Below are 27,036 nucleotides of genomic sequence, written 5' to 3'. Positions count from 1 at the left end.
AGAGAGAGAGAGAGAGAGAGAGAGAGAGAGAGAGAGAGAGAGAGAGAGAGAGAGAGAGAGAGAGAGAGAGAGAGAGAGAGAGACTTTTATTCACAAACAGCTAGTATCCACATCTTCAAAAATATATGAAAAAAACATCAAGACTACACAATATTGCTTATCAGAGAGAGAGAGAGAGAGAGAGAGAGAGAGAGAGGAGATATATCATGATGCGCTAAGTATAGATATAAAAATGATTCCAATACATATTTCCACAGTAACCAGCCATGCAAACTTAAAACTGTATAGACGGACGGACAGAGAACCTAAACCCTTCCCAGGAACCATAACTTAGAGTATTCAAAGTGCTCTATAAACCCTTCAAATAAATCGTAATAAGAAAACACGTAGGCCACCGCACAGCCTCTACCCGGCATCACAAGTTGTCAGGTGAACGAATCATCCCAGAAAGCAATAATGAAAACAGCATCAGTAAGCCCGCCACACACTACCCACAGGCATAAAGCTCTTCATAATAATAGTAATACCACGATTCAATGCTAGTCTTTGTGTGGAAGCGTTGAGATAAGGCAGATAAAAGCAATACAACGATGCTGCGTACGACAACTTTCATGGGGAGTAAAAAGGCGCGCCGGCGGCCATGACAGCCCAGTGATCACCTGACCCTCCTGACGTGTGGATGTAGGCGGCCCTCTCTCCGTGCATGTGACTGGGCGTACCGTGTCCATATACTCCACCCATAGATCACGAGCTCTCTAAGTGACCCCTAAGTGACCCTTGACCTTTCCACCTCGGGCCCAGGGTGAATAAGTGAGCCGGGGAGACGCTACGGAGAGAAATATTGGGAGAGTGTGACCCGCCGCCCGCCCACAAGACAGATTTGAAAGCTTATTATTTTTAAGCTTCAGTTTTAAGACGAATAAAATACAAGTGTTGAAGTGGTGCCTAAGTGACCCTTGTGGCATTACTAATATACGCTAAATAGATCAAGAGGGAGAATTGACGGACATTGTAATTAAGAGGAAAAATCAACATTCTCAGAAGAAATATTTGACTCGTAAACATCACTTATAAGGCGAATAAGATAAAGTATAAGTGTTGAAGTGGTGCCTAAGTGACCCTTGTGGCATTACTAATATACGCTAAATAGATCAAGAGGGAGAATTGACGGACATTGTAATTAAGAGGAAAAATCAACATTCTCAGAAGAAATATTTGACTCGTAAACATCACTTATAAGGCGAATAAGATATAGTATAAGTGTGGAAGTGGTGTCAAGAGGAAGAATTGACGGACATTGAAATTAAGAGGAAAAATAATTATACTCGTGAATAATAATAATAATAACTTAATACTGATAATAATAATAAAAGGAAAGGAAGACAGTGGATTCAGCGTAATAATATCATACATAATTGTGACATCAAGTTTGTGCTAGAAAAAAACAAACTACAAAAATAACAAGAACAAGAACATAACTGGTGGTATTACAACAGTAAAAAAGAAGTGATAACCGAACGTTTCTATATAACATTACAACTTGACTCGTGACATTGGCAGTGTAACATCGTAAAACAAGACCAACAGTGATCGTAATTCGTAACAAGTTTATCACATGCAAAGATCTGTAGTGAGATAATAATAATAACAAGAACAAGAAGAGTAATAATCAAAACAGGAGGAAAGTAATGGATAACTAGGACAAGAAGGGAGAGGAAGAAGCAGAGAAAAAGAATCACATAGGCCTATACCACAAATACTAACCAAGGAAGAGAAGGAAAAAAAGTGACAGGAAGAAGAAACGGAGACTGCACATGACACAGACTACACAGACACTCATAGCAGGTGTAGCAGCTTCGGCAGTAGCATACAACCCCCCAGTGACACTAACTCGACAGTACGGTAACTAAGAACAGCTCCCATATGCCGCAGCTCACAGCATCCACAGCATAACAAGTGTCAATACCCATACCAGTAACAGCAGGAGTAGTAAACACCAGCAAGAACAGCATCTTCCATATGTCACACGCCACAGCATCCACCACAGCGTAACGTCTTCAATGCCTCCACACAACATACAGAACAGGAACTCCCTCAAGCTTCACGAGATGGAAGACGACTCCCTTCGCGGCAACTTGTCCCACCAGGAGCTTCTGCAGGGCCAGGAACCCAATGTGGTGGTGGTGTCTGGTGGAGGAGGAGGAGGAGGAGGAGGTGGAGAGAGTGATTCCTCTTCCACCACTCCTCGTGAATCCAGAGTGACCAAGAAACAGATTGCTACCGTGGCCATCCTCTGCTATGTCAACCTCATCAATTACATGGACAGGTTCACCATAGCGGGTAGGTCATTATGATTTTTGAAATTGTTTTTTTTTTCCTCTTTTTCTGACTGTACTTTCTCTTCTGCTGCTTCCTCCTCCTAATCCTCTTCCTCCTCTTAATCCCCTTCTTTTTCTCCCCCCTCATCATCTTCCTCCTCCTATATAATCCTCTTCCTCTTCTTTCTCCTCCTAATCCTCATCTTTTTCTCCCTCCTTCCTCCTCCTCCTAATCCTCTTCATTTCTTCTTCCTCTTCTTCCTTTTCTATCCTTCATATTATTATTAGTATTACGGTATTATTATTATTATTATTATTATTATTATTATTTTTTCCTCACCAAATATTCTTCTTGTGACTTCAGATTAGATCAGATTACAGAGAGAGAGAGAGAGAGAGAGAGAGAGAGAGAGAGAGAGAGAGAGAGAGAGAGAGAGAGAGATCATGTCACGTGGGAGGGAGTGAGTGAGTGGCTCCGTGAGTGTGATGTGGACTCTAATAGCTTTTCTCTCTGCCACGTGTAAGCGAAGCCGTACGTAGTAACCGTCCCTTCCCTTCCCTTCCTTACCTGTAGCTGCCTCACCTCCACGGAGTTTCCCTCGCTCGCTTACCTTCCTCTGCCTTTCCTTTCCTTTTTTATTTCTGCATTTCTTAATCATTCTAAAGAGATGGATGGTTGCAAGGTGAACTGGGTAGCGTCTTTCCTTCATGATTTCCTCTCGGTTGTCATTTTTATAATCGCTGTATTGGTGTAAAGTAAATGATGAGAATTTAAGCATCGTTGGCACCTCACACATCACACCACTTTTGTTCGTGTGTGTGTTTGTGTGTGCGGCAACCTTGGCTTCGTGAGAGAGAGAGAGAGAGAGAGAGAGAGAGAGAGAGAGTAGGGTGGATAGAGGACGAATATGGGGAAAGGAAACGAGAGAGAGAGAGAGAGAGAGAGAGAGAGAGAGAGAGAGAGAGAGAGAGAGAGAGTAGGGTGGATAGAGGACGAATATAAGGAAAGGAAACGAGAGTAAAAGAGAGAGAGAGAGAGAGAGAGAGAGAGAGAGAGAGAGAGAGAGAGAGAGAGAGAGAGAGAGTGGGGGGAGGACAGAGACAGAAGTGCTTTCTTTTTAAGTATGTAGGCAAAGGCTAGTGGTTCAAGGCTGTCTTTCCCGGCCGGCACTGTGCAGCCCCTTGCCAATGTGTGTGTGTGTGTGTGTGTGAAAGAGAGAGAGAGAGAGAGAGAGAGAGAGAGAGAGAGAGAGAGAGAGAGAGAGAGAGAGAGAGTTTTATATCTACGTGTCCTTGTTAAGAAAAAAAAAAAGAGATTCAGACAGACAGGCAAGCAGGCAGGCAGACAGACAGGCAGACAGACAAACATAAAGACAGACAGACAGAGTAATTAAACCTATTAGACTGTATGGTCGATAAACTTAACTGTGTGTGTGTGTGTGTGTGTGTGTGTGTGTGTGTGTGTGCGTGTGTGTGTGCTAGCCTGACACTTAAGGTTATGTAAGTCATTTGGAGGAAATACTTGGCACTAGAAAACAGATTCACTGAGAGAGAGAGAGAGAGAGAGAGAGAGAGAGAGAGAGAGAGAGAGAGAGAGAGAGAGAGAATCTAGAGTTCTAGACTGTCACATTATTCAGTTTATATTATATTATTCGCAGTCATCAATTATTATCATTATTATTATTGTTATTATTATCATCATCATCATCATCATCATCGTCATTCCACTTCCTCATTTCACTTTCCCTTTGTTTTCTGTGCACGCTTTGTTTGTTTGCTTGTCTTTGTGTGTGTGTGTGTGTGTGTGTGTGTGTGTGTATTTACCTAGTTGTAATTTTACAGGGCCTGGGCTTACGCTCGTGTGGTCCCGTCTCCGTATCTATAATTATTCAACTTTTTCTTGTGTGTGTGTGTGTGTGTGCGCATTTGTCATTGGTCTTGTTGACGCATCGTAGTGTGATTTCTCTCTCTCTCTCTCTCAGGACACGTGGCCGTAGGAAGTACCCACATATCTGGATTCAGCTGACCTCTCTCTCTCTCTCTCTCTCTCTCTCTCTCTCTCTCTCTCTCAGGACATATGACCGTAGGAAGCACACGCATAACCTGTACTCAGCTGATCTCTCTCTCTCTCTCTCTCTCTCTCTCTCTCTCTCTCTCTCTCTCTCTCTCTCTCTCTCTCTCTCTCTCTCTCTCTCAGGACATATGACCGTAGGAACTAGGAAGCACGCGCATAACCTGGATTGAGCTGATTCTCTCTCTCTCTCTCTCTCTCTCTCTCTCTCTCTCTCTCTCTCTCTCTCTCTCTCTCTCTCTCTCTCTCTCTCTCTCTCTCTCTCTCTCAGTACACGTGCCCGTAGGAAGGACAAAAGAACGGACATAGCCTCGATTCTTCACTTTGTCGACCTCAAAACTGCACAGCTGATCGACACACGTGGCCTTTTGTTCCCACTCTTACGACGACAAAGGCGGAAAAATATATCACCTATTACTATATTCGCGGTGCAATGGTAAGCGTCCCTCACTACGCATCTGTGGGCCTACCATTCGGGCTGGTCGATAAATGTGTACTTGGGGACACCCAGGGGAGGTAAACTGTGGCCCTGTTGAGTTGTCGGTCGGCAGTCTTGCCTTTATAACGGCACTCCCTGATGTAGCTTTTTCTGGGTCTGTGGTCTTTCTCGGTCTGGGTCTTTTGAGTTTCTAAATTTCTTTGTCTCCTCTTCCTTTCTTTTCTCTTTTTTTGCCAAAATTTATATAGTACCGTCTTTACTGTTTCCATTTCTGTGGTTTCAAAAAGAGCTCTTCCGATGGTGTTCTCTTCGTCCTCTGAGTCTATATACACCAAGTCAAGTCATACGCAGGCTTGTGGGAGGAGACACGGCCGAGGCGTGGTTTATGCGTGACACTGCTTGGAGCCAAATTAGAGAATGTAGAAACAGGGATTTAGAGAAAACGAGGAAAGGCGGACTAATTTAAATCGGTCACTTCAACATGCCCTCCCTCACACCCCATCCCACCGTTTGTAGTCATTGAAATTTCAGTCACGCAATAGCACAATAAAGACATATTTTTTCGACAGTGGTTTGCCTGAACGCGCTGTGAAAGAAGGCGAGAATGCACATCCAGAGTGCACATACGGCCCCAACTTTAGTCACCCTTGAACTGGCGGATATTTTTTTGGGGGGTCTCCAAGTGACGTCATCCCGCTGCTCCGCCCCAAAACCTCCTCATGCGCGTACCGGTCGCACTTTTGAAGCAGTGACTTGACTTGGTATATATAGACTTAGTTCGTCCTGCTGGTATGGACGCTGCAGTGCAGGGATGCTGCTCCTTTCCTCGTGCCCCGGGGTGATGGGTTCCCTCCAACGGTGCCAAATTACCGTATTCATCGCATTGCATTTTCGTACTTTCTGACCGATAACTCCACAAAAAAAAAAAAAAAACGAAAACCATCAATATTTAACCGTTTTTACGATAACTTTAATATTCTATCGTTATTTGTGTGGTTACGACTATCTAGAAGCCCAAAAATGATAAATGGAATGTTCAGTGTCCTTTTCCGTCCTCACATTTTATTTTCTTCTTGTCTAGGGGGAGGCCGGCAGGTACCGCCCCCCTCCCTTGTTGTGCATTCATTCCTACCATTGTATTACTAGTTGTATAATCACACTCTGTCCTGCCTGGGGGTTGGGATGGCATGTTCCTCCCTTCTCCCTTATTGTTTACCTGCAACAATACACTATCAATCAATCAATCATGTTCAGAGTACGACAATTTTGCAACGCTGGAACTTCCCTCCCACCACAGACTCAAGGGACAATGATACGGAGGTGAACACCGCCGCCACGCGTAGCTCTATCGTATGCACCCGATTTTACCTTTACCTGTTATTAATCTATCATCACTAACACAGAATCATTATTATTATTACTACCTACACTCTCTACCTGTGTACTTACAACTTTTATTACGACCCATGAGTATAATATAAACTTAGTAGCTTACGTCTATCAGAGTGACTGTGTGTGTGTGTGTGTGTGTGTGTGACCCACTTGCCCGTCCCTTTATTACATTTTGGCACGTGTTGGCATAGGAAATCTATTTCTCTCTCTCTCTCTCTCTCTCTCTCTCTCTCTCTCTCATTTACTCCATATTTGTCCCTTTTTTTTTCTCTCATTTACTCCATATTTGTCCCTTTTCTCTCTCTCTCTCTCTCTCTCTCTCTCTCTCTCTCTCTCTCTCTCTCTCTCTCTCTCTCTCTCTCTCTCTCTCTCTCAATTACCTTGACAACTGACTGCTATTTAAAATGAAGAGGCGGAAGAGGAGGAGGAGGAGGAGGAGAAGGAAGAAGATTATATGCTCAAGTCTGACGGCAACCGGATGATGGTGTGTGCGCGTGTGTGTGTGTGTGTGTGTGTGTGTGTGTGTGAGAGAGAGAGAGAGAGAGAGAGAGAGAGAGAGAGAGAGAGAGAGAGAGAGAGAGAGAGAAGGTAGAACGTTCACTATAGCAAATGATTAATGAACCTGGGAACTTTTATCAATTAATTTGTCTATCAGTCTATCTATCTATTTTTATCTATTTATATATGAAATTAAGGAATGAGAGAGAGAGAGAGAGAGAGAGAGAGAGAGAGAGAGAGAGATCATGTTAATGGTTAATGTAAACGTTTGTCTATTCCCCCTCCCCCCCCCCCCTCAAACGTTTGCGTCTCTCTCTCTCTCTCTCTCTCTCTCTCTCTCTCTCATTCAGGTGCTAGGCCTCTTTACAAATTCACTCACTCACTACCAGAATGGGCACAAGTGTTGAATGTGGTGTTGAGGGGGGGGGGGGTGAATCCTGTGGTGATGTAAGTAATGTTACGAACCACCACCACCAGCACCACCATCATCATCATCATCAGTCTCTTAAGTAGGGCCCAAGGTTTTTCTTTTCTACTCTTTGTAAGTTTTCTTGAATGGACTGTTGCGTAGCTCTTTCTTGTCCCCTTAGTAATTCAATATATATACGGGTACTCTAATGCCATTCAGAGAGAGAGAGAGAGAGAGAGAGAGAGAGAGAGATGTGGGCACTCAACCTCATTTGCATATTTGGTCATTTTTTCGTATAAAGTAACCCTTTGTAGAGTGGTGGACGTGCAGATGGTGGTGGTGGTGGTGGTGGTGTTCAAGGGAAGAATGTTTTGCAGTGCGTCATTTAATTCTTTCAACACACACACACACACACACACACACACACACACACACACACACACACTTCCTCTTTCGTTTATATTCTTTATCTCCTTTACTACTACTACTAGTACTACTACCACTACTACTTCTATTACTACTACTGCAACTACCACTACTATTACTACTACTACTACTACTACTACTACTACAACACTTGAAAGGAAGTGAAGAAAATATAACTTCCCCTCCTCCTTTCCTCTTCCTCCTTCCTCTCTTCCTCTTCCTCACGTTATCCATGTGTCTATTCATCCATCTGCTTCTCTCTCTCTCTCTCTCTCTCTCTCTCTCTCTCTCTCTCTCTCTCTCTCTCTCTAAGTAAAGGGAAGACGTCAAGGAAGATCGAGTATACCTGCATTCTTACCTTGATTCTTGCACACTTGGCATGTCGGAGCCGCTCTCTCTCTCTCTCTCTCTCTCTCTCTCTCTCTCTCTCTCTCTCTCCTATCATGCCTTTCCTTGACTTCTTACTCGTTATCATCATTATTATCATCACCATCACCACCACACTTTAGGCCTCTCATCACCCCAAAGGTTGTGGTGGTGATGGTGGTCGTGGTGTCTGGTTGAGGGCGGCCCGTTATGGTTCAGCAGCAGCCGGCCGGTGTTGGCAGTAGTGTGTGTGTGCTTGGCGGGGCCTTGGAGGTGGTGGTGGTGATAGTGGTGGTGGTGGTTGCCGCGGTAGTGGTGGTGGGTGTGGTAAGACTCTAGCCACGTCACCACTCACGCCACTTTCTCCACCTATCACAGCCCAGCACAGGAGCACCGCCCCCCGCCCCCTACTCGGTCATAGGACGCTATCACCCTGTTTTTTCCTCTCCCCCTCGCCGGACCTGACTCACCCAAGGCACTCGAGACTCACCCGTTTCCCACTTTCCTTACACATTCACCCACAGTTCCACCTTGCACGTATCGGACTCCCTTTATTTACATCTGTTTCCCAAGGCCTCAGAGAAGATTCACTGAGTTTTCATGCTTTTTCTTTCTTTAATTTTACATCTTAGATACAAATGTGTCGATGAGCATGCGTGGTATTCCCCTTCAAGATGCATAGGCCGTATACAACTATCACCAGGGTCACAAAACTCCATGGTCCACCTTCTTACACGTATCGGGCTCCCTTGGGTCTGTTTCCCAAGGCCTCAGAGAAGATTCACCGGATATTCTTGCGTGGTTTTCTTGTTCAAGTTTTCATGGGCGATATTCCTGTTCTTAGGCCGTGTACAACTATCACTAGGGTCACAAAACTCCATGGTCCATCTTACACGGATCGGGCTCCCTTTAAGTCTGTTTCCCAAGGCCTCAGAGTAGATTCGCGGGGTTTTCATGGGTGGTTTTCTTGTTCAAGTTTTCATGGGCGATATTCCTGTTCATAGGCCGTGTACAACTATCACTAGGGTCACAAAAATCCATGGTCCACCTTCTTACACGTATCGGTCTCCCTTTAAGTCTGTTTCCCAAGGCCTCAGAGAAGATTCACCGGGTTTTCATGCGTGGTTTACCCCTTCAAGATGCATAGGCCGTGTACAACTATCACTAGGGTCACTGAGCAGTCCATCATTATCATCATCATCATCGTTTAACGTCCATTTATTCCCTATGGTGGGGTTGGACGGGATATGAGCCTCCTCCACTGTTGCCGGTCCATAGCCATTTCTTTCGTGATGTTCAGCCTCCTCATCTTCCTCCACCACCTTTCTCCACGTCCTCCTTGGCCTTCCTGGTGGTCCATGGAAACCCCAGTAACTTCTAATATACTGATCCATATTCTTAAACGTTTCGGGCTCCCAGTACGTTTGTTTTCCAAGGCTACAGAAGTTAAAGCGGGTTTCCATGGGTGTTTTTTTTCCCTCCATGATGCAGAAGTCGTGTAAAACTATCACTGGGATCACAAAACCGCCCATGAAAATCCCAGGTACTTCTGCGAGAGGCTTTTCAAAGAGGCGTCTCGGAGTCTCAATACGTCTGTTTCCCAAAGCCACAGAAGATTAACGGGTTGCCATGGGTGTTTTATCCCTCCATGATGCAGAGGCCGTGTAAAACTACCACTGGGATCGCAAAATAGTTCATGAAAATCCCAGGAACTTCTACGAGAGGCTTTCAAAGAGGCGTCTCGGACTCCCAATACGTCTGTTTCCCAAAGCCACAGAAGATTAACGGGTTTTCAAGGGTGTTTTTTCCCCCATGATGCAGAGGCCGTGTAAAACTATCACTAGGATCACAAAACCGCCCATGAAAATCCCAGGAACTTCTACGAGAGGCTTTTCAAAGAGGCGTCTCGGACTCTCAATATGTCTGTTTCCCAAAGCCACAGAAGATTAACGGGTTTCCATGGGTGCTTTTTCCCGTTCAATCTGCAGAAGTCGTGTAAAACTACCACTGGGATCGCAAAATAGTCCATGAAAATCCCAGGAACTTCTACGAGAGGTTTTTCAAAGAGGCGTCTCGGAGTCCCAATACGTCTGTTTCCCAAGGCCACAGAGAGGATTAAATGGTTTTCAAGGGTAGTTTTTTCCCGTTCAATCTGCAAAAGTCGTGTAAATCTATCACAAGGATCACAAAACCGCCCATGAAAATCCCAGGAACTTCTACGAGAGGCTTTTCAAAGAGACTTACTGAGGCGCCAAGACGTTTAATTAACTCGCGAAGGAAAAATATCGAGCATTTAGTCCTCCGCAGTCTAAGGGTTAAGAATGCGGGCGTGCGGTACACAGACGCATCGCTGGCCCTCATCTGTCTCTCGATGATGATGATGAGAAAGGGAGGAGGTGGTGGTGAGGAAGTTACACCAGTAGTAGTCATGGTAGGAGGAGGAGGAATTAGTGGGGTGGGTTTATGAGATGGGTCAGTATTTACTATTTAGCCCAAAAACGTTACACGCACACACGCACACACGCAAATAGCTAGATGGATAGTTTATTGTACAGTTTGGATAAATTTTGACACACACACACGCACACACGCAACTAGCTAGATGGATAGTTTATAACTGACCAGTTTGCATAAATTTTGAAACACACACACACACACACACACACGTCTGTCGCAACAATGGCATGAATTAAGAAAGATTGCAGAAAATGAACCAGACCCAAGTTGTAAAAGGCAGAGGAATGAGGGATGACATCAAATTAGCAAAAAGGAAAAGAAACCTTGGACACAGAGGCCATGGAAGAACAAGAGGACATGAATTTACAAGTTAAGAAGGACAGGATGCAGAAACAACATTATAGAGTATAGTTTTCCTTATAGAAGTACTGGTGGTTGGCTGTGGAAGCGCGTGGTGTGGTGGAAGGAGGCGTGTCCTTAGATAAACGTAGATATGGAGACGGTTAGCAGCCGGTTATCTGAAATCCTGTATGGAGAGAGAGAGAGAGAGAGAGAGTTGTCACGCTACCTGCATATATAATTTATTCATTAGCTTCCGTTCAAGGTTGATTCACATGTGTGTGTGTGTGTGAGAGAGAGAGAGAGAGAGAGAGAGAGAGAGCGGCTCCAATCAGAGTTGTACTGCATCATCCAATCAAAGACTCAAGTGTTGATGATTGGTGGGGAGGGCACACACACACACACACACACACGCACACACACACACACACATGCAGCTGTTCATGTCCCCAACACTATCCTTTCCAATTGTATCTTCTTTTTTATACCAAAAAAAAAAAAAAAAAAAAAAAACCCAGTTATTATCATTATTATTATTATTATTATTATTATTATTGTTATTATTATTATTATTATTATTATTATTATTATTATTATTATTGTTGTTATTGTTATTGTTATAGTATCATCTGTCAGCATCATTTCTCTTACTCATTATATTTTTCCTTCTTCCTCTTCCTAATCCTCCTTCTCCTCTTCCTCCTATGTCTGTTACTACTACTACTACTACTGCTATTGCATTTGTCTCTCTCTCTCTCTCTCTCTCTCTCTCTCTCTCTCTCTCTCTCTCTCTCTCTCTCTCTCTCTCTCTCTCTCTCTCTAATTCCTTTATCTTTTATTAATTTCACACATACAGAATTCTTATATAATCCCATGACTTACTGGGACCTAACTCCTCTCTCTCTTATTCCCTCCCAGGCATTCTCGGGGACATCCAGAAGTGCTTCAACATCAGTGACTCCCAGGCCGGGCTGCTACAGACTGCCTTCGTGCTGGTGTACATGCTGGTGGCTCCCCTCTTTGGCTACCTGGGCGACCGCTTCTCCAGAAAGTACCTCATGGCTGTGGGACTGTTCTTTTGGAGTCTGGCAACGCTGGTCGGCTCCTTCATGCCTGTGAGTGGGTTGGGTTGGCTGTGGTGTGTGGTAATGAAACCTGGTTGAGCAAAATAAGACCCCCAAAAAAGGCCTTCCTAGCGCTGCTCCTGCAAAACAAGCCCAGGTTCGATTCCTGGACAGAGTGGAAAAATTTGGGCGGCTTTTCCGATACCCTACGCCCCTGTCCACCCAGCAGTGAATGGGTAACAGGCATTAATCGGGGGTTGTGTCCTGTCTCCTGGGATCTGTTCCCTTCTATAATTCCTTCCCCTTCTGTCTCACTCCGGCATATGACCACAGATGTTGCGCCGACTAAACTAAACTTTCCAACTTTCCTGCAAAACAAGTCAGAATTGAGTGGCCAAAAGTGAGGAGATTGAGGTGTCTTGACACTCCCCTCCTTGAAAAAATGACAAGGCAGAATAGATTTTTTTTTTTTCAGTAACTGAAAAAAAAAGGAAAAATGAAAGGAATTGGTGCTGGTGATTATATGGTAGTAAAGGACAGAGAACTAAGTGGTGGTGGTGGTGGTGGTGATGCTGGTGAAGGTAATGATGGTGACTGTAATATATAATGGAGCAGAGAGAGAGAGAGAGAGAGAGAATGATAAATGAGTGGCTCTCCCGACAGCAGTAACAAGCTGTATATTGTACTATGTGTGTGTGTGTGTGAGAGAGAGAGAGAGAGAGAGAGAGACAGAGACAGACAGAGAGAGAGAACATGTCCCTCTTAAAATATATACCTTACCTTATTAAAATGCTTTCCTATTACCATTTCTATATTAAAACAAATGACACACACACACACACCCATACCTAGCTAACCTTCGTCCTCCTCCTCCTCCCTCAGACATACGGGTTGTTCCTCCTGTTCCGCTGCCTGGTGGGTGTGGGTGAGGCCAGCTACTCCACCATTGCCCCCACCATCATCTCCGACCTCTTTGTCCGTGACACGCGCTCCAAGATGCTGGCACTCTTCTACTTTGCCATCCCCGTCGGAAGGTGAGAGAAATAGATAAAGATAGATAATACTGAAAGATTAATATAGAAAGTTAGAGAGAGAGAGAGAGAGAGAGAGAGAGAGAGATTATCTATCATTGTTATTATTATTATTAGCATTAGTTTAAGTAGTAGTGGTAGTAGTTTTAGTAATAGTAGTAGTAGGACCTCCACTACTAACCTCTCCCTCCTACCACTACTACTACTACCACTACTATTACTACTACTGTTATTACATTTATCTCATCACTCATCTATCTATCTATCTCCTACAGTGGCATGGGGTACATCGTGGGTGCTGAGGTCATGGAGATTGCCAAGGTCAGCGCGGATGACCTGGTTGCTTGGCGGTGGGGCCTGCGCGTCACCCCTGTCATGGGCCTCCTCGCGCTGGTGCTCATCCTCTTCTTCATCCATGACCCCCCGCGTGGCAGCAGTGAGGGCGGCCAGCACCTCCAGGTCACCTCCTTCTGGGGTGACCTCAAGTACCTCTTCTTAAAGTGAGTAGGAGGAAGAGGAGGAGGAGAAATACTGACCTCTCTTTTTGGCCACTCTGCTATACTCTTTCTTCTATAGGGGTCGGATTAGCAGGCATTTTTTCAATTATTTTTTATGCCCTTGAACTGCTTCCTTTGCTGTAACAAAAAAAAAAGAAATACAGAAGATTGTGTGACTCTGAGAGGTTGAAAGAAGTTAGAGATCAGTGGTTGGTTAGGACAGGTAGTTAGAGGAGAAGGAGGAAGAGGAAGGAGATTATGTGACTGAGAGGTTGAATAGAGTGGATGAGGATTTGAATGGCATTTGACTCCACTGTGTTTAGAGGCTGAAGACAGACAGTTAGAGGCTGAAGACAGACAGTTAGAGGAGAAAGAGGAGGAGGAGGAAGGGGATGCTGAAGGAAATTATGTGACTGAGAGGTTGAAAAGAGTTAGAATAGAGTAGATGAGGATTTGAATGGCATTTGACTCCACTGTGTTTAGAGGCTGAAGACAGACAGTTAAGAGGAGAAGAAATTGAGGAGGAGGAAGAATTATACAGTGGACGATTTCTAGACTTTGAGAGAATGAAAACAGTTGAAAAATTTATCTATTCCTTACACCCTATCTACCCCAGGCATCTCATACACACAATAGCAGACCAGAAAAAATAGCAAAGATAACCCAGAATGCCCAACCTTGAAGATGATTTGGTTGACTCCCTTACACCCTATCTACCCCAGGCATTTCATACACACAATAGCAGACCAGAATCCTGAATATTATTTCCATAGGGGAGAGGGATGAAAAAATAGCAAAGAAAACCCAGAATACCCAACCTCAAGGAAGCTGACATTTGCAGTTGAGATTGTGAGTCAAGGGTTAACTTAGATAATATTCAACTAGGAAGAAGAGGAGGAGGAGGAGGTCAGCTGTGTGTGTGTTATCAAAGAATATCAAATTGGTGAAGGTTACGTTAGAGCTCTCAAGTGAAGAAAAATGTAATACTCTTGAGATGGTTTGGACTTGTGAAAGGTTGAATGGGGGCGGCTTTTGTTGAGAGGATGAATGAGGGAGCTGGCATGAAGGGTTGACAGCCACTGAAAGGGATGAATTGGGTAGTGGAATGGCAGTGGAATGTTCTATATATAGTGTACTCCATCCTTCTGTGGGGCAAAGGTTCTAATTCCATCTCTTCTGGGTTCTGATTTCTCTCTAACAGGTTCTAATTTCATCTCTTCTTGGTTTTCTTTGTTCAGTGTTAGTGTACTCCATCCTTCTGTGGGGCAAAGGTTCTAATCCCATCTCTTCTGGATTCTGCATTTTGATTTCATTTCTACTGGGTTCAAATTCCTCTCTGCCAGGTTCTAATATCATCTCCTCTTGGTTCTCTTTAAAATGTTAGTGTACTCCAGCCTTCTCTTGTGCAAAGGTTCTAATTCCATCTCTGTTTGGTTCTAATTTCATCTCTACTGGGTTCCAATTTCATATCTCTTTGGTTCTCTGTTGAATGTTGGTGTTCTTCAATCCTTCTCATGCAAAGGTTCTAATTCCTTCTCTATTTGGTTCTAATTTCATCTCTACTGGGTTCCAATTTCATATCCCTTTGGTTCTCTGTTGAATGTTGGTGTTCTTCAATCCTTCTCATGCAAAGGTTCTAATTCCTTCTCTATTTGGTTCTAATTTCATCTCTACTGGGTTCCAATTTCATATCTCTTTGGTTCTCTGTTGAATGTTGGTTTTCTTCAATCCTTCTCATGCAAAGGTTCTAATTCCTTCTCTATTTGGTTCTAATTTCATCTCTACTGGGTTCCAATTTCATATCCCTTTGGTTCTCTGTTGAATGTTGGTGTTCTTCAATCCTTCTCATGCAAAGGTTCTAATTCCTTCTCTGGTTCTAATTTCATCTCTTCCTAATTCTCTTAAATGTTATTGTACTCCATCATTCTCTTGTGCAAAGGTTCTAATTCCTTCTCTGTTTGGTTCTAATTTCATCTCTTCCTAATTCTCTTAAATGTTATTGTACTCCATCATTCTCTTAAATGTTATTGTACTCCATCATTCTCTTGTGCAAAGGTTCGTATTCCATCTCTAGTTCAATCTCTGTTCACTTCTACGATTTATGAGTTTCCATCTGTAATTATCAGTTCCATGTATGACCTGACCTCCCCAAGTCCACATGATATCATTATAATACTCTTAAGCATCATTATAACACTGCTAAGCCTCATTATAATACCTTGAGCCATAGTCTGTACCCTTAATACATGGTGGTCACTTCATGCCTCTCTGTGCTATACCAGGCCTTGGGTTCTCCATGTCTGGGTATTGACACTGTTACCAGGTTATCAGTGAGGGCACATTGGCTGTTGATAAGGTGATAGAGAACTTGTTAGACTCTTATCATTTGTTTACATGTCCTGAACTTAATACACACACACACATACACATATATACACATACTAAGGAAAATTGGGAATAAGATTAGGAGGAGGAAGAGGAGGAGGTTTAAGATTAGGAATGGTTGAAGGATGTGGAGGAGGAGGACTGAGACATGGAAGAGGAGGAAGAGGACATTGCGTATTATGCTGTACAATTAACTATACATTTTCCTTTCCCTTATGATTCCCCTTCATTTCCCCCCACAGCAAGAGAGGAGGAGGAGGAGGAGGGAGATGACCAAGAAGAAGAGGAGGAGGAAGGAGGACAGTATTATCTTTTACGATTAACCATATTTTCCTTCGCTCATTATTTTCACAGCAAGAGTTTTGTGTTGTCGACGATCGCCTTCACGTGCGTCACCTTCGTTGCCGGGGCGCTCGCGTTCTGGGGGCCACTCTTCACCCAGCTGGGGGTCAAGATTCAGGACCACCCCAACGCCAAGGAGGACGAGTACGTGACCCCAGATGTTATTGTTAGTAGTAGTATTAGCAGATTTTATTGTTTTTATTTTTACCCCTCGAGCTGTTTGTGTTTTGAGTGACCTGACCTGACCTCTGCCCGTGTTGTGTTGCAGTGTGTCATTTGTGTTCGGTGCCATCGCTATGTCCGCCGGCCTGCTGGGTGTGCCTTTGGGGTCCTACGCCGGCCAGAAGCTTCGAGTCAAGTGAGTGTTGTATCGTAAAACATTTTGGCTTTTGTAGGAGTTTCGGCCATTGCCATTGTTAGTTTCATGACCATGGTGGTAGTCTGACCCTTCCTCTGTACCATGAACCTAAAAAAACACCCATTAGAACTCAAATGATGTCATTTTTTGGCATTATGAAGTAGACATTACCAACCAAAGTTCCAGTGATTTATTCCTAGCATTCAAAACACTTCAGATCTTCATTAAGGACCCAGGCAAGACAGATCTGATTGCCTTGCTCCTACTTAAGCCTAGCAGTCAAAACACTTGAGATTCAGTAAGGAGCCGGGCAAGAAATGTTTCACTAATAGAGCGGTGGGTGAGAGGTCGCTGTTGATAAGGTGATAAGAGAACTTGTTACTGTTGACATTTGTTTATGAAGCCTTTCAGTCATCATTAGTTGTCATTTACATGGCTTGCAGGAGGGAAAAAGAGGAGGGAGGGAAGAGGAAGGAGAGAAAAGAAGGGGAAAGGGAGAGGAAGGAGAGAGAGAGAGAGAGAAAGATGATGTAAGGGAGGAGGAAGGAGAGAAAAAGGAGGGGAAAGGGAGAGGAAGGAGAGAGAGAGAGAAACACCCCAACCCCTTATAACCTGCCTGTATTACCCCCCCCCCCCCCCCCCATCAGGCTGCCCTATGCCGATCCTCTGGTGTGTGGCGTTGGTCTCCTGGCCTCGGTGCCGCTGATCCTCGGTGCCTTGATACTTGCCGAATGGAACACTGTGGGCTCCTACGTGGTGGTGTTCTTCGGGCAGATCTTCCTCAATCTCAACTGGGCCGTGGTGTCGGATATTGTGCTGGTGAGTGTGTGTGTGTGTGTGTGTGTGTGTGTGTGTGTGTGTGTGTGTGTGTGTGTGTGTGTTTTCCTTTGGTTCACTTCATCTTCTTTTTTCTTCTTCATCTTGTGTGTGTGTGTGTGTGTGTGTGTGTGTGTGTGTGTGTGTGTGTGTTTACCTAGCTTTAGTATACAGGACCTGACCTATACTTGTGTTGGTCCTGTCTCCATATCTATAATTATCCTGTTTTTTTCTTTAGATTTCCACACATTCTTTGCCACCTCCACTTCTAATTCATTTCAGGTGTTTATATATGTGTGTGTGTGTGTGTGTGTGTAACCTCAACTAGTCTTTCAGGATCGAGCCAGTTTTGTCATGTTTTGTATTCCATCATATAGTGTTAATACTCTGCCCTCACTGCCTTGACTAACGACCTTGTTCCTCCCTGCAGTACATTGTGATACCCACCAGAAGGTCGTCAGCGGAGGCATTCCAGATCCTCTTCTCCCATGCCCTTGGTGATGCCGGCAGCCCCTACCTCATTGGCATTGTAAGTAACTGGATGAGCAAGGGTTAACCAGCATCTCCATTCCTTCATCCCTTCTAATGGTAAAAGTAACAGCCTTCCTGCATCTGTGTTTCCTAGCAAGGGTTAACCAGCATCTCCATTCCTTCATCCCTTCTAATGGTAAAAGCAACAGCCTTCCTGCATCTGTGTTTCCTAGCAAGGGTTAACCAGCATCTCCATTCCTTCATCCCTTCTAATGGTAAAAGCAACAGCCTTCCTGCATCTGTGTTTCCTAGCAAGGGTTAACCAGCATCTCCATTCCTTCATGCCTTCCGCTGGTAAACTCACTAATGCAAGAGTTACTCGTCTCTACTCCTTCATCACTTCCTGTCTTTCTCCATCAAGCTGTTATATGAGAAGGCATTATCTAGACACACCAGGAACTAAATTAGACCATTCCGCTGGTAAACTCTAATGCAAGAGTTACCTGTCTCTACTCCTTCATCACTTCCTCTGTCTTTCTCCATCAAGCTGTTATATGAGATGGCATTATCAAGACACCCCAGGAACTACATTAGATCATTCTTTCCCACCATCTTGTCCTGTCATTCTCTCTCTACCCTCACTGTGTCTTCCTAACCAAAAGAAAATGTATTAAAATCACCCTCTTACTCTATCTCTGTATTCATTCCCATCTACTGCTTGGGCAATGTATTTCTCCATCCCCACATTTTATTTTCTTCTTGTCTAGGGGAGGCCGGCAGGTACCACCCCCCTCCCTTGTTGTGCATTCATTCCTACCATTGTATCTTTTTAGTTTCATGGTGCTACCTACACATGTATTACTAGTTGTATAATCACACTCTGTACTGCCTGGGGGTTGGGATGGCATGTTCCTCCCTTCTCCCTTGTTTACCTGCAACAACAAACTATCAATCACCCTCTTCGTGTTCTCTCCAGGTTGCCGATGCCTTCAAGCCTTACATCCACGTCCAGAATGGCACCACCACCTTCCTGCCCTTGACCACAATAGACCCGACCTTTGACCTTGACTTAAACGCGACCTCTGCTGACCTCTCTGACCTCTCCGACCCGCCCACTCCAGACCCCAACGAGGATTTCATCAACTTCAAGGTATTATTATTGAGTTCCATGGAATTGAGTGAAAGAAAGATATGAAAAAATTGATATAGACCTAAACACAGTCCCCTTTGATGAGGTAATAGTAGTAGTAGTAACCATCCTTCCACATTCTTCCACATTCATTCTATAGCCTTCCAAATCCCTAGCAAATCCTTCCACACTAATTTTCACCTTCCACATCCTTACCAAACTCTTCCATGTCCATGCTTACCCTTCCATGTCCTTCCAAATCCCCACCACATTCTTCCACATTCATTTTCACCTTCCACATCCTTACCAAACCTTTCCACGTCCATTGTCACCCTACCCAAATTCTTCCACATCCTTCCAACTCGTTCCACATTAATATTTTCACCGTCCACAACCTTACCAAATCCCTCCACATTCATTCTTACCTTCCACAACTTTTCAGATCCACATCACATCCACATTCTTCCATAATAATAGTAATAGTATCATCATCACCACCTTCTTCCCCCCCCCCCCTAACCTAAGCCTTCCCTGTGTGTTATTTCAGTCCAAGCAATACGCTATGTTTCTCTGCACCATCGTCAATGTGCTGGGTGCCGTCTTCTTCTTCTGGTCGACCTGCTACATCGCCGCAGACAAGGAGAGGTGCGACAGGACCATAGCAGGTGAGTGGGATGTGTTGATGTTCTGTTGGTTATTCTATCTATCTATCTATCTGTTTGTCTCATTCTCTTTCTCTCTTTTTCCTCCTCTCTTTTCTTTCTCTCGCTCTCTCTTCCCCCTCCCTTTTTCTCTCTTTTTTTCTCTCTCCCTCTTTCTCTCATTTTCTCTCTTTTTTTTTTTCTCTCTCCAGTCTTTTTTCTTGATATATTGAATTTATTTTAAGATTAAAGTGTATAAACGTAATGGTTTTGTGTGTACAGTGTGTGTGTGTGTGTTGAATGATTGCACATGTCATGATTTTGAGTCTGCTTCTGCTTAATAACAAGTGCTGCCTGCCTGCCTGCCTGCTTTATTTATACTCTGTAGAGACTTATTACTGGCCAGTCTTACCTCATGAATGCTGTTGAAACATACCTTCCCAAAGTGCTGGAAAATATGCCAGTGTGATGCTGCCAGCTGCTCTCTTGTGATATTATTATTATTTTTTTTTTCCTGACTCTTGCAATGCTTGTTCCTAATTTTTATGGTGCAGTGATGGTTTCTGTTTGTGTTATACACTTCCTATGCACTCCTATCCAGGGATGGAGTGAATACAGGAGTTGTGTATTCCATACGAATACTTCATATTCCAATGAATACGTATACGAATTTGAATAGATTGAAATGGTTTTAATTTGAATACAAATACTCCATGAAGGTATTCCTAAACACATTCATGAATACTTTTCATTGAAAAATACCTTCTGGACATATCAGGGTTGTAAGGTTATGCAATTAGCACTGTTGTAAGGTTATGCAACAGATAAATGAGCCCATCAACTTGTACTACACACGGCCATTGCACGTCTGCCCAGGAGGCTGGAGTAGTAAGGAGCAACAACTGTTATTTCTGATAATAAATTTTGAACTATTTGTCAGATTATTTGCAGAATATGAATACTTTTCCCTTGTATTCAAGTACGAATGAGAATACTTTGATTTCTATCAATAATTATTTGGATACGAATACACTCAGATACGCTATTCCAATGTATTCAAATATGGATACTGAATATGAACACTCCATCCCTGCTCCTATCATGTCTCTTAGTGATCTCACTAGTTGAACGATGATTTCTGTTGGTGGTGGGCTGCCCATGCACTCCTATATGGTGGTTTGAAATTTTTCCAAATGATGCAGAGCATTTCGGTCTACCTTATTTATTGGTGACAGATATGAGGTGATTTTCTGGTGGAAGGGAGTTCGACTATTTGATTATTTCTTCCTACTCTGAACAGTTAAGGAAGAGGGCAGATTTTTTTTGTGATTGAGAGGAGAATATTTCTGCCTACATACCAGTGTTCTTATTTTTCCATTTTATTTTTTGGTGATGGATTTGATTTGTGTCTGGAAGGTGAATTTCCGGTGGAGGGAGTTCAACTATTTGATTATTCCACCCTATTATGAACAGTGTTGTGTTGGAGGGGAGAACATGGCTACCTTGGACCCAAGTGATCATATTTTTCCCTTCACTGCTGCAGGCATGATGTGGGCCTCACTCTAATTCATATGAGATGTTTAGTGTAAAAGGGTGACCAAACCATTCAAGGCCAACTTCTTGTGCCATCATGCCTGCACCAAATGGAAAATTACAATCGAGCTGGTCCTCTCAAAGTCCTACAAATCATATCAAAACCCATCTCAAACCATGTAATACTTTTGTTAAGGTTTTATCCTCATCACAGCCCTTCTCCCCTCTCCTGCTGCCTGTCATTACTGATATATTTATTGTTCTTGCAATGCTTTACTCTTTGCACTGCATGTCTTGAGGCCGCACCATTGCCTAGGTCACGCCTCCTCGCCTGATATGCGTGTTTTGAGCTGCATCTTGCTTCGCACGCCAACTGTTGACATAATAATGGTGTGTTTGGGTGACTGGATGTACAAGTTAGAGACAGGGCCACCCAGTCACCCATAGCTATGTCATCTTGTATTAAACGGAGGACTTTCACAGCTGCTTCTGTTAGGAGGGCCGTGGTGGTGTGGTGGTTAGCATACCAAGCTAAAAATCAACAGGCCTGGGTTCGATCCCTGCCTCAATTCCCTGCCCACCCTGGTGTTCATCTTCCCTTTCAGGCTGCTTGATAAATGGGTACCTGGGGAAACCTGGGAAGGTAAACTGTGGTAACTCAGATGTCATGTGCAGCCTAAAGTCCAACCAAATTGTCGAGTCCGTTTGGTCGGAGGCTCCCACGGGTCCATTTCTCCCCTCTGCTCTGCCACACAGTCCCAACACTTATCTCTTCCTCTCATATGTAAGGTAAAGGTAACATGTGATAGGAAAAAATAGGTGTTGGGACTGTGTGGCAGAGCAGAGGGGAGAAATGGACCCGCGGGAGCCTCCACCCAAACGGACTTGACAATTTGGTTGGACTATAGCTCTTGTCCCAGACTTTACCTTGCAACTGTACTAATCTGCCCTTTTGTCTGGAGTTGTCACAAGTTCCAAACAGAAGAGTCGATAAGTACAGTGATGCCCTTGACTATGAAGCAGCTTTGAGAGTCTCTCCAGTTAGTGCAGATTTTTGTTTGCTAGAAGACAGTGTGTGCATGAGTCAAACTTCATAACCATGCTGTCATGATGCACTGCACAGACTCCCAAGTGACTGGTTGTCTTGGCCTATGTAACCAGAGAGAGATTGAGAGAGAGAGTGAGACCAAGAGAGAGAGAGAGAGAGAGAGGAGAGAGGAGAGAGAGAGAGAGAGAGAGAGAGGAGAGAGAGAGAGAGAGAGAGAGAGAGAGAGAGAGAGAGAGAGAGAGAGAGAGAGAGAGAGAGAGAGAGAGAGAGAGAGAGAGAGAGATAGAGAGAGAGAGAGAGAGGAGAGAGAGAGAGAGAGAGAGAGAGAGTGAGAGAGAGAGAGAGAGAGAGAGAGAGAGAGAGAGAGAGAGAGAGAGAGAGACGAGAGGCGAGAGAGCAGAGACGAAACAGAGCCAGAGAGAGAGAGAGAGAGAGATAGAGAGAGAGAGAGAGAGAGAGAGAGAGAGAGAGAGAGAGAGAGAGAGAGAGAGAGAGAGAGAGAGAGGAGAGAGGAGAGAGAGAGAGAGAGAGAGAGAGGAGAGAGAGAGAGAGAGAGAGAGAGAGAGAGCTAGTGGTGACAGTGCCTGCATTTGGCCAACAGGCTCAGCACCCAGGAAGGAGCGAGAGCCCAGCACCAGCTCCAGCACGGCCAGCAGCAGAAGTCTCGCCTCCCCTGTAGAGCCACGAGAAGATGAAGAAGAGGAAGCACAAAAACAAAGTCTGTTAACCTGATTCCTCAAGTCCCTGCCCACACATCCTAACCTGCCCTACACTAGCCTACCCCAGCCATGACCGGCCTCCTAGGAAGACAGAGCAAGAAGAGGAAGAGGAGGAGGAGGAAGGGCAACAACAAGGCCTACATATGTGATTCCTCAACCTCCCCTACACACACACACACACGTACACCACGCACACACACACACATACACCATGCACACACACACACACATCACGCGCACACACACCACACCACACACACACACATATACACCACGCACACACACACACACACACACACACACAAGTTAATCTAAGTCACTCCATACCACTCAGCCCTCAACATCTGCAGGTCCTTTCTTTAGCATTCAAGCAGCCCTCACTTCAAGGATGGGTCTGGTTCCTTCAAATTCCTAGAGATAGGGATTTTACAACAAACAACCTAACTTATTTGAATCTCAGTAATAAAGGTGGGCTGCTTCCTAAGGCCCTCACCCCTGGAAATCAAGTAGGGTGTGATAACAGCCTACAGTGGTGTGAAAAGATTGTGTACACTGTGTTGTCCGCATAAGAACTGTGTGCAAACTGAGGCTTGCTTGAACGCCATCCAAGCTAAACTTATCGTAGACTTATGTACCCTAACCTTATATTTGCCATCCAACAACCACACTACACACACACACACACACTCACACATCTTTTGCCTTTAAGTATTCATGCCACACCCACGTCTGTGATATCATGGGAGGTGATGTCAGTGAATGGTTTCTACGATGTCCATTGATTGAATATATATATATATGTTTGTATATATTTTGGACCACACCAACACCATCACCGCCGCTCTCATATAACTTTACGGGGTAGTCTGCTGTTAGTTCACGTGTATGCGCGTACGCTCTTACTCACACGCCGCACCTGTGGTTCAGAGGACTAAGATTATGCCCGGGCAGGAGGAGGTTTGAGACCTGCTTAAGATGAAAGATTTTTCCACGGTCAAGGAGCAGTTAGTGTCCCTCCTTGATCAAGTGGGAGGCTGTGTGGGGTGTGTCAAGGTGCTAAGGTGCTGCCAGTACCCAGACATTGACAGTAAAGTGTTCCTGCTGACAGGATCAGTTAGTGTTCCCCTTTGAGCAAGGAGTATGTGTGAGGGCCGGCCGTGCCCACAGATCCTTCAGTGTGTAACCCCAAGCTCTGTTGGGGAGTGCTGGCTGGTGACCAAGAGTCTAGCATGTGATCAGGCAGGTGGTGAATGACACACTGCAGTATACTGGCAATGCTGACTGCCATTAACAGTTTTTGAATAAACTTGAAATTCCATATCACTTTTTTTTTCTTTTGGGGAGCAGTAATCTCGTGGGCCTTTTTTTTTTTTTTTTTCACTGCTTCCTCATATGCAGTAAGCCAGGAGGTACCCATCATATCACAGTCCCCAGCATCCAGTGTTCCTGAAGCACTCCCCCTCCCTCATCTCAAACACTTATATACATCATTATTTTCCTGCTGTTGGTCATCCTAGCCACCAATATAGAAACCATCAACTTCTGCCAGTCAGCGTCCGTGCCAGGAAAGGTGCCGACTGAGTGGGCAAGTCTGGCAGAGGCTGGATCATGGCAGCCAGCAGTGTTGTGAGAGAGACAGGACCTGGGGACTCAGAGACACCTGTTTGTAATGTCTTGCCAAAGGGATGTACGTACAGTGATGGCAATGTAAGGGTGGAAGGAAACAGAATTCTCAAGTAAGAAAGGGAAGAGGACCAAGCGTATTAGAGGCAAAGAACCTGCATATCGTTACTGAGAAATAGCGTAATAAAGGTGGGGATTAGTAGCATTACCTTTTTTTATAATGCCATGTGGAGGTGGTGGGCCAGTTCCTTACTCTGCTGCTGTGTGTGTGTGTGTGTGTGTGTGTGTGTGTGTGTGTGTGTGTGTGTCAGGAATTCCCGTTTGTGACTATAACTTTCTCTGACTCAGGGAGAAAAATATGCAATGGACACCTGAAGCCTATTTACAGTAGTGCCCCATATAGTGCGAGATCAGAGTGCCAGGTTGATGAGGAGTGCCAGCTCAAAACATTCAAGCAAGGGTCAAATACTGCAGCCCATAGCTTACCTGTATCAAATAATGCAAGTGTGAAGGGAATGCAAAGTTGCCCCCCCAAAAAAATATTCAGAAATGTTTTTTTTGAATGGGCATAGACCAAATAATTGTGAAGGAAAGGGAGTGCAAGGTTGACCCCCTGAAAACTGATAAGAAATGTTCCTTTTGCATGAGTATAGACCAATAAATGAATGTGAAGGGAAGGGATTGCAAAGTTGCCTCCCTAAGAAATTGATAGAAATGGGTCTTTTGCATGAGTTTAGACCAGTAAATAATTATAAAAGGAAGGGAGTGCAAAGTTGACCTCCTGAAAACTGATAAGAAATGTTCCGTTTACATGAGTATAGACCAATAAATAAATGTGAAGGGAAGGGATTGAAGGGCACTCATGCTAAATATATGTGTTGAGATGCTGCATGGAATGATTCTGGGCCCACAAAATCCATGGAAGAATTGAGATGATGCTCTCTCTGTCTGTATGTCAAAGGCGGGTGATGTTTCCTATGATTCTGTGTGTGTGTGTGTGAGAGAGAGAGAGAGAGAGAGAGAGAGAGAGAGAGAGAGAGGGAGAGGGAGAGATAACAGATTAGAGGGGGAGACTAGCATCCTTTATACATTTTTTGTGTGCATGTATGAATGGTTGTATCTGTGTATGTATTTATATTTTGTGTACAATGTAAATAGCTGGGAAATGTTTCTGGAAATACCTCAATTTTTATATTTCCTGACCATTCACAAACTGGACCCATTTTGTCACTTGTTGGGGGGACAGTTTTTAGACCCCACACTGAAAACACACACACACACACACACACACACACAAGAACAAGAGAACATGAGTTTAAGTTGAAAAGCGTAGATGCAAAAAAAAGTAAAGTAATTCCGATTCTCTCAAAAAAAATTGACAACAGAGGAGTTTAGATTTATGGGTCTAAGAATGAGTTGGATAAATATGGATATGGAAGCTGAACAACACACACACACACACACACACACACCAGCACATTTCTCAGTCCATAGATAAGTTTTCTATCTGCCTTGGGGTCCCATCACGTTGTTTTGTACATAGCGTGTGTTTGTGTGTGTGTGACTTTCCTGCTGCCTCTCGATGGGATGCAGCAGTCTTGTAAGCATCATAGACTGTGGAAATAAAGCATCATTATATTGTACACACAGTTTTTCTTTGATCCGAGTCTCTCTGTGTCGCTGCTCTGTGCTGGGTAGGCAAGTTTTGGAGGTAGTGTTGTCCCTAGTGGCGTTGGTAGCCTGTTGACTCTTTTCTGTTTAAGTATTACCTTTTATCATGACTGTGTGTGTGTGTGTATTTACCTAGTTGTGTATATATGTGTGTGTATGTTCTCTTACGTATATTTATCTGAGAACCTGCTCACACACACACAAACACATGCTATGAGTGTGTATGTATATGTTTGAATGTTTGTGTGTGTGTGTGTTAACCTGTCATTTTTCCTTCATTTCTGTTTTAGTAAGATCATTTATTATGTATTCTAATCATCTATTATTTGTGTGTGTGTGTGTGTGTGTGTGTGTGTGTGTGTGTTTTCAGAGTCGCGAGGAGGGGCGCAGGAAGGTGCTGAGGACGCAGTCGCGGCAGCAGAACATGAGCAAAGTGGCCACAGGAACGAGGGTCTGGTGGAGAGCAAGGAAAGCCTGGCGGGACACAAACCATCGCAAGACTTAACTAAGACAGACCTGGCAGCAGCGCCCACACAAGCCTCCTCCCTGCCCACCTAGAACCAGATGGGGCAGTTGTGTTTGTTATACGTTGAGTTTGTTAGCCGTGTATTGTTGTTTTTAAGTCAGGCTAGGTTTTGTTACTTATCTCTTAGTCAGTATTCCAGAAGATATTGTTGCTCTTGTTCACAGTATATTAAGTTCATTAGGTATTTTCTTTCTCTCAAATATTCTACCTCCCTCTCTCTTCCCCCATATCGAAGGGGGTCGTCCTCTTTCACTCAGGGCTTCAGTCTTAACCATATTTTTTTTTTTTTTCCCATTTATTATGTTTGGTGTTGTTTAAGTGAATCCAGGCAGCTGTGATTGAGTCCTTTGTGGAGTGTGATCTATTGTACCACTTGCCTGTCCTGTTGGCTGCCACCTTCCTTACTTGCATGAACAGTAAAAGAGTTTGGGATATTTTTTATTTTTATTAAGGCCAATTAAGGTCAG

General features: G+C 44.1%; 1 protein-coding gene across 2 annotated transcripts; it reads left to right on the top strand.

Moving 5' to 3' along the window:
- The first annotated feature begins 637 nt into the window (after window positions 1-637).
- LOC127004860 (protein spinster-like) lies at window positions 638-27,003 on the top strand. Of its 2 annotated transcripts, none has more exons than XM_050873037.1 (11): window positions 638-2,340; window positions 11,634-11,830; window positions 12,662-12,813; window positions 13,086-13,310; window positions 16,047-16,178; window positions 16,303-16,392; window positions 17,040-17,211; window positions 17,639-17,737; window positions 18,656-18,829; window positions 19,356-19,473; window positions 26,414-27,003. In XM_050873037.1, the coding sequence occupies exons 1-11, from the start codon at window positions 2,061-2,063 to the stop codon at window positions 26,599-26,601; spliced, it is 1,827 nt and encodes a 608-aa protein (XP_050728994.1). In that variant the 5' UTR covers window positions 638-2,060; the 3' UTR covers window positions 26,602-27,003. The 2 variants fall into 2 exon arrangements, with proteins under 2 accessions (XP_050728994.1, XP_050728995.1); XM_050873038.1 differs by lacking the exon at window positions 26,414-27,003 and adding an exon at window positions 22,632-26,015 and having other exon boundaries at window positions 639-2,340.
- Window positions 27,004-27,036: the final 33 nt, after the last annotated feature.

The sequence above is a fragment of the Eriocheir sinensis genome, chromosome 29, assembly GCF_024679095.1.
Source record: "Eriocheir sinensis breed Jianghai 21 chromosome 29, ASM2467909v1, whole genome shotgun sequence".
Taxonomy (NCBI): domain Eukaryota; kingdom Metazoa; phylum Arthropoda; class Malacostraca; order Decapoda; family Varunidae; genus Eriocheir; species Eriocheir sinensis.
The sequence above is the reverse complement of the archived record's forward strand: the minus strand, read 5'-3'. Positions and strand labels throughout refer to the sequence as shown.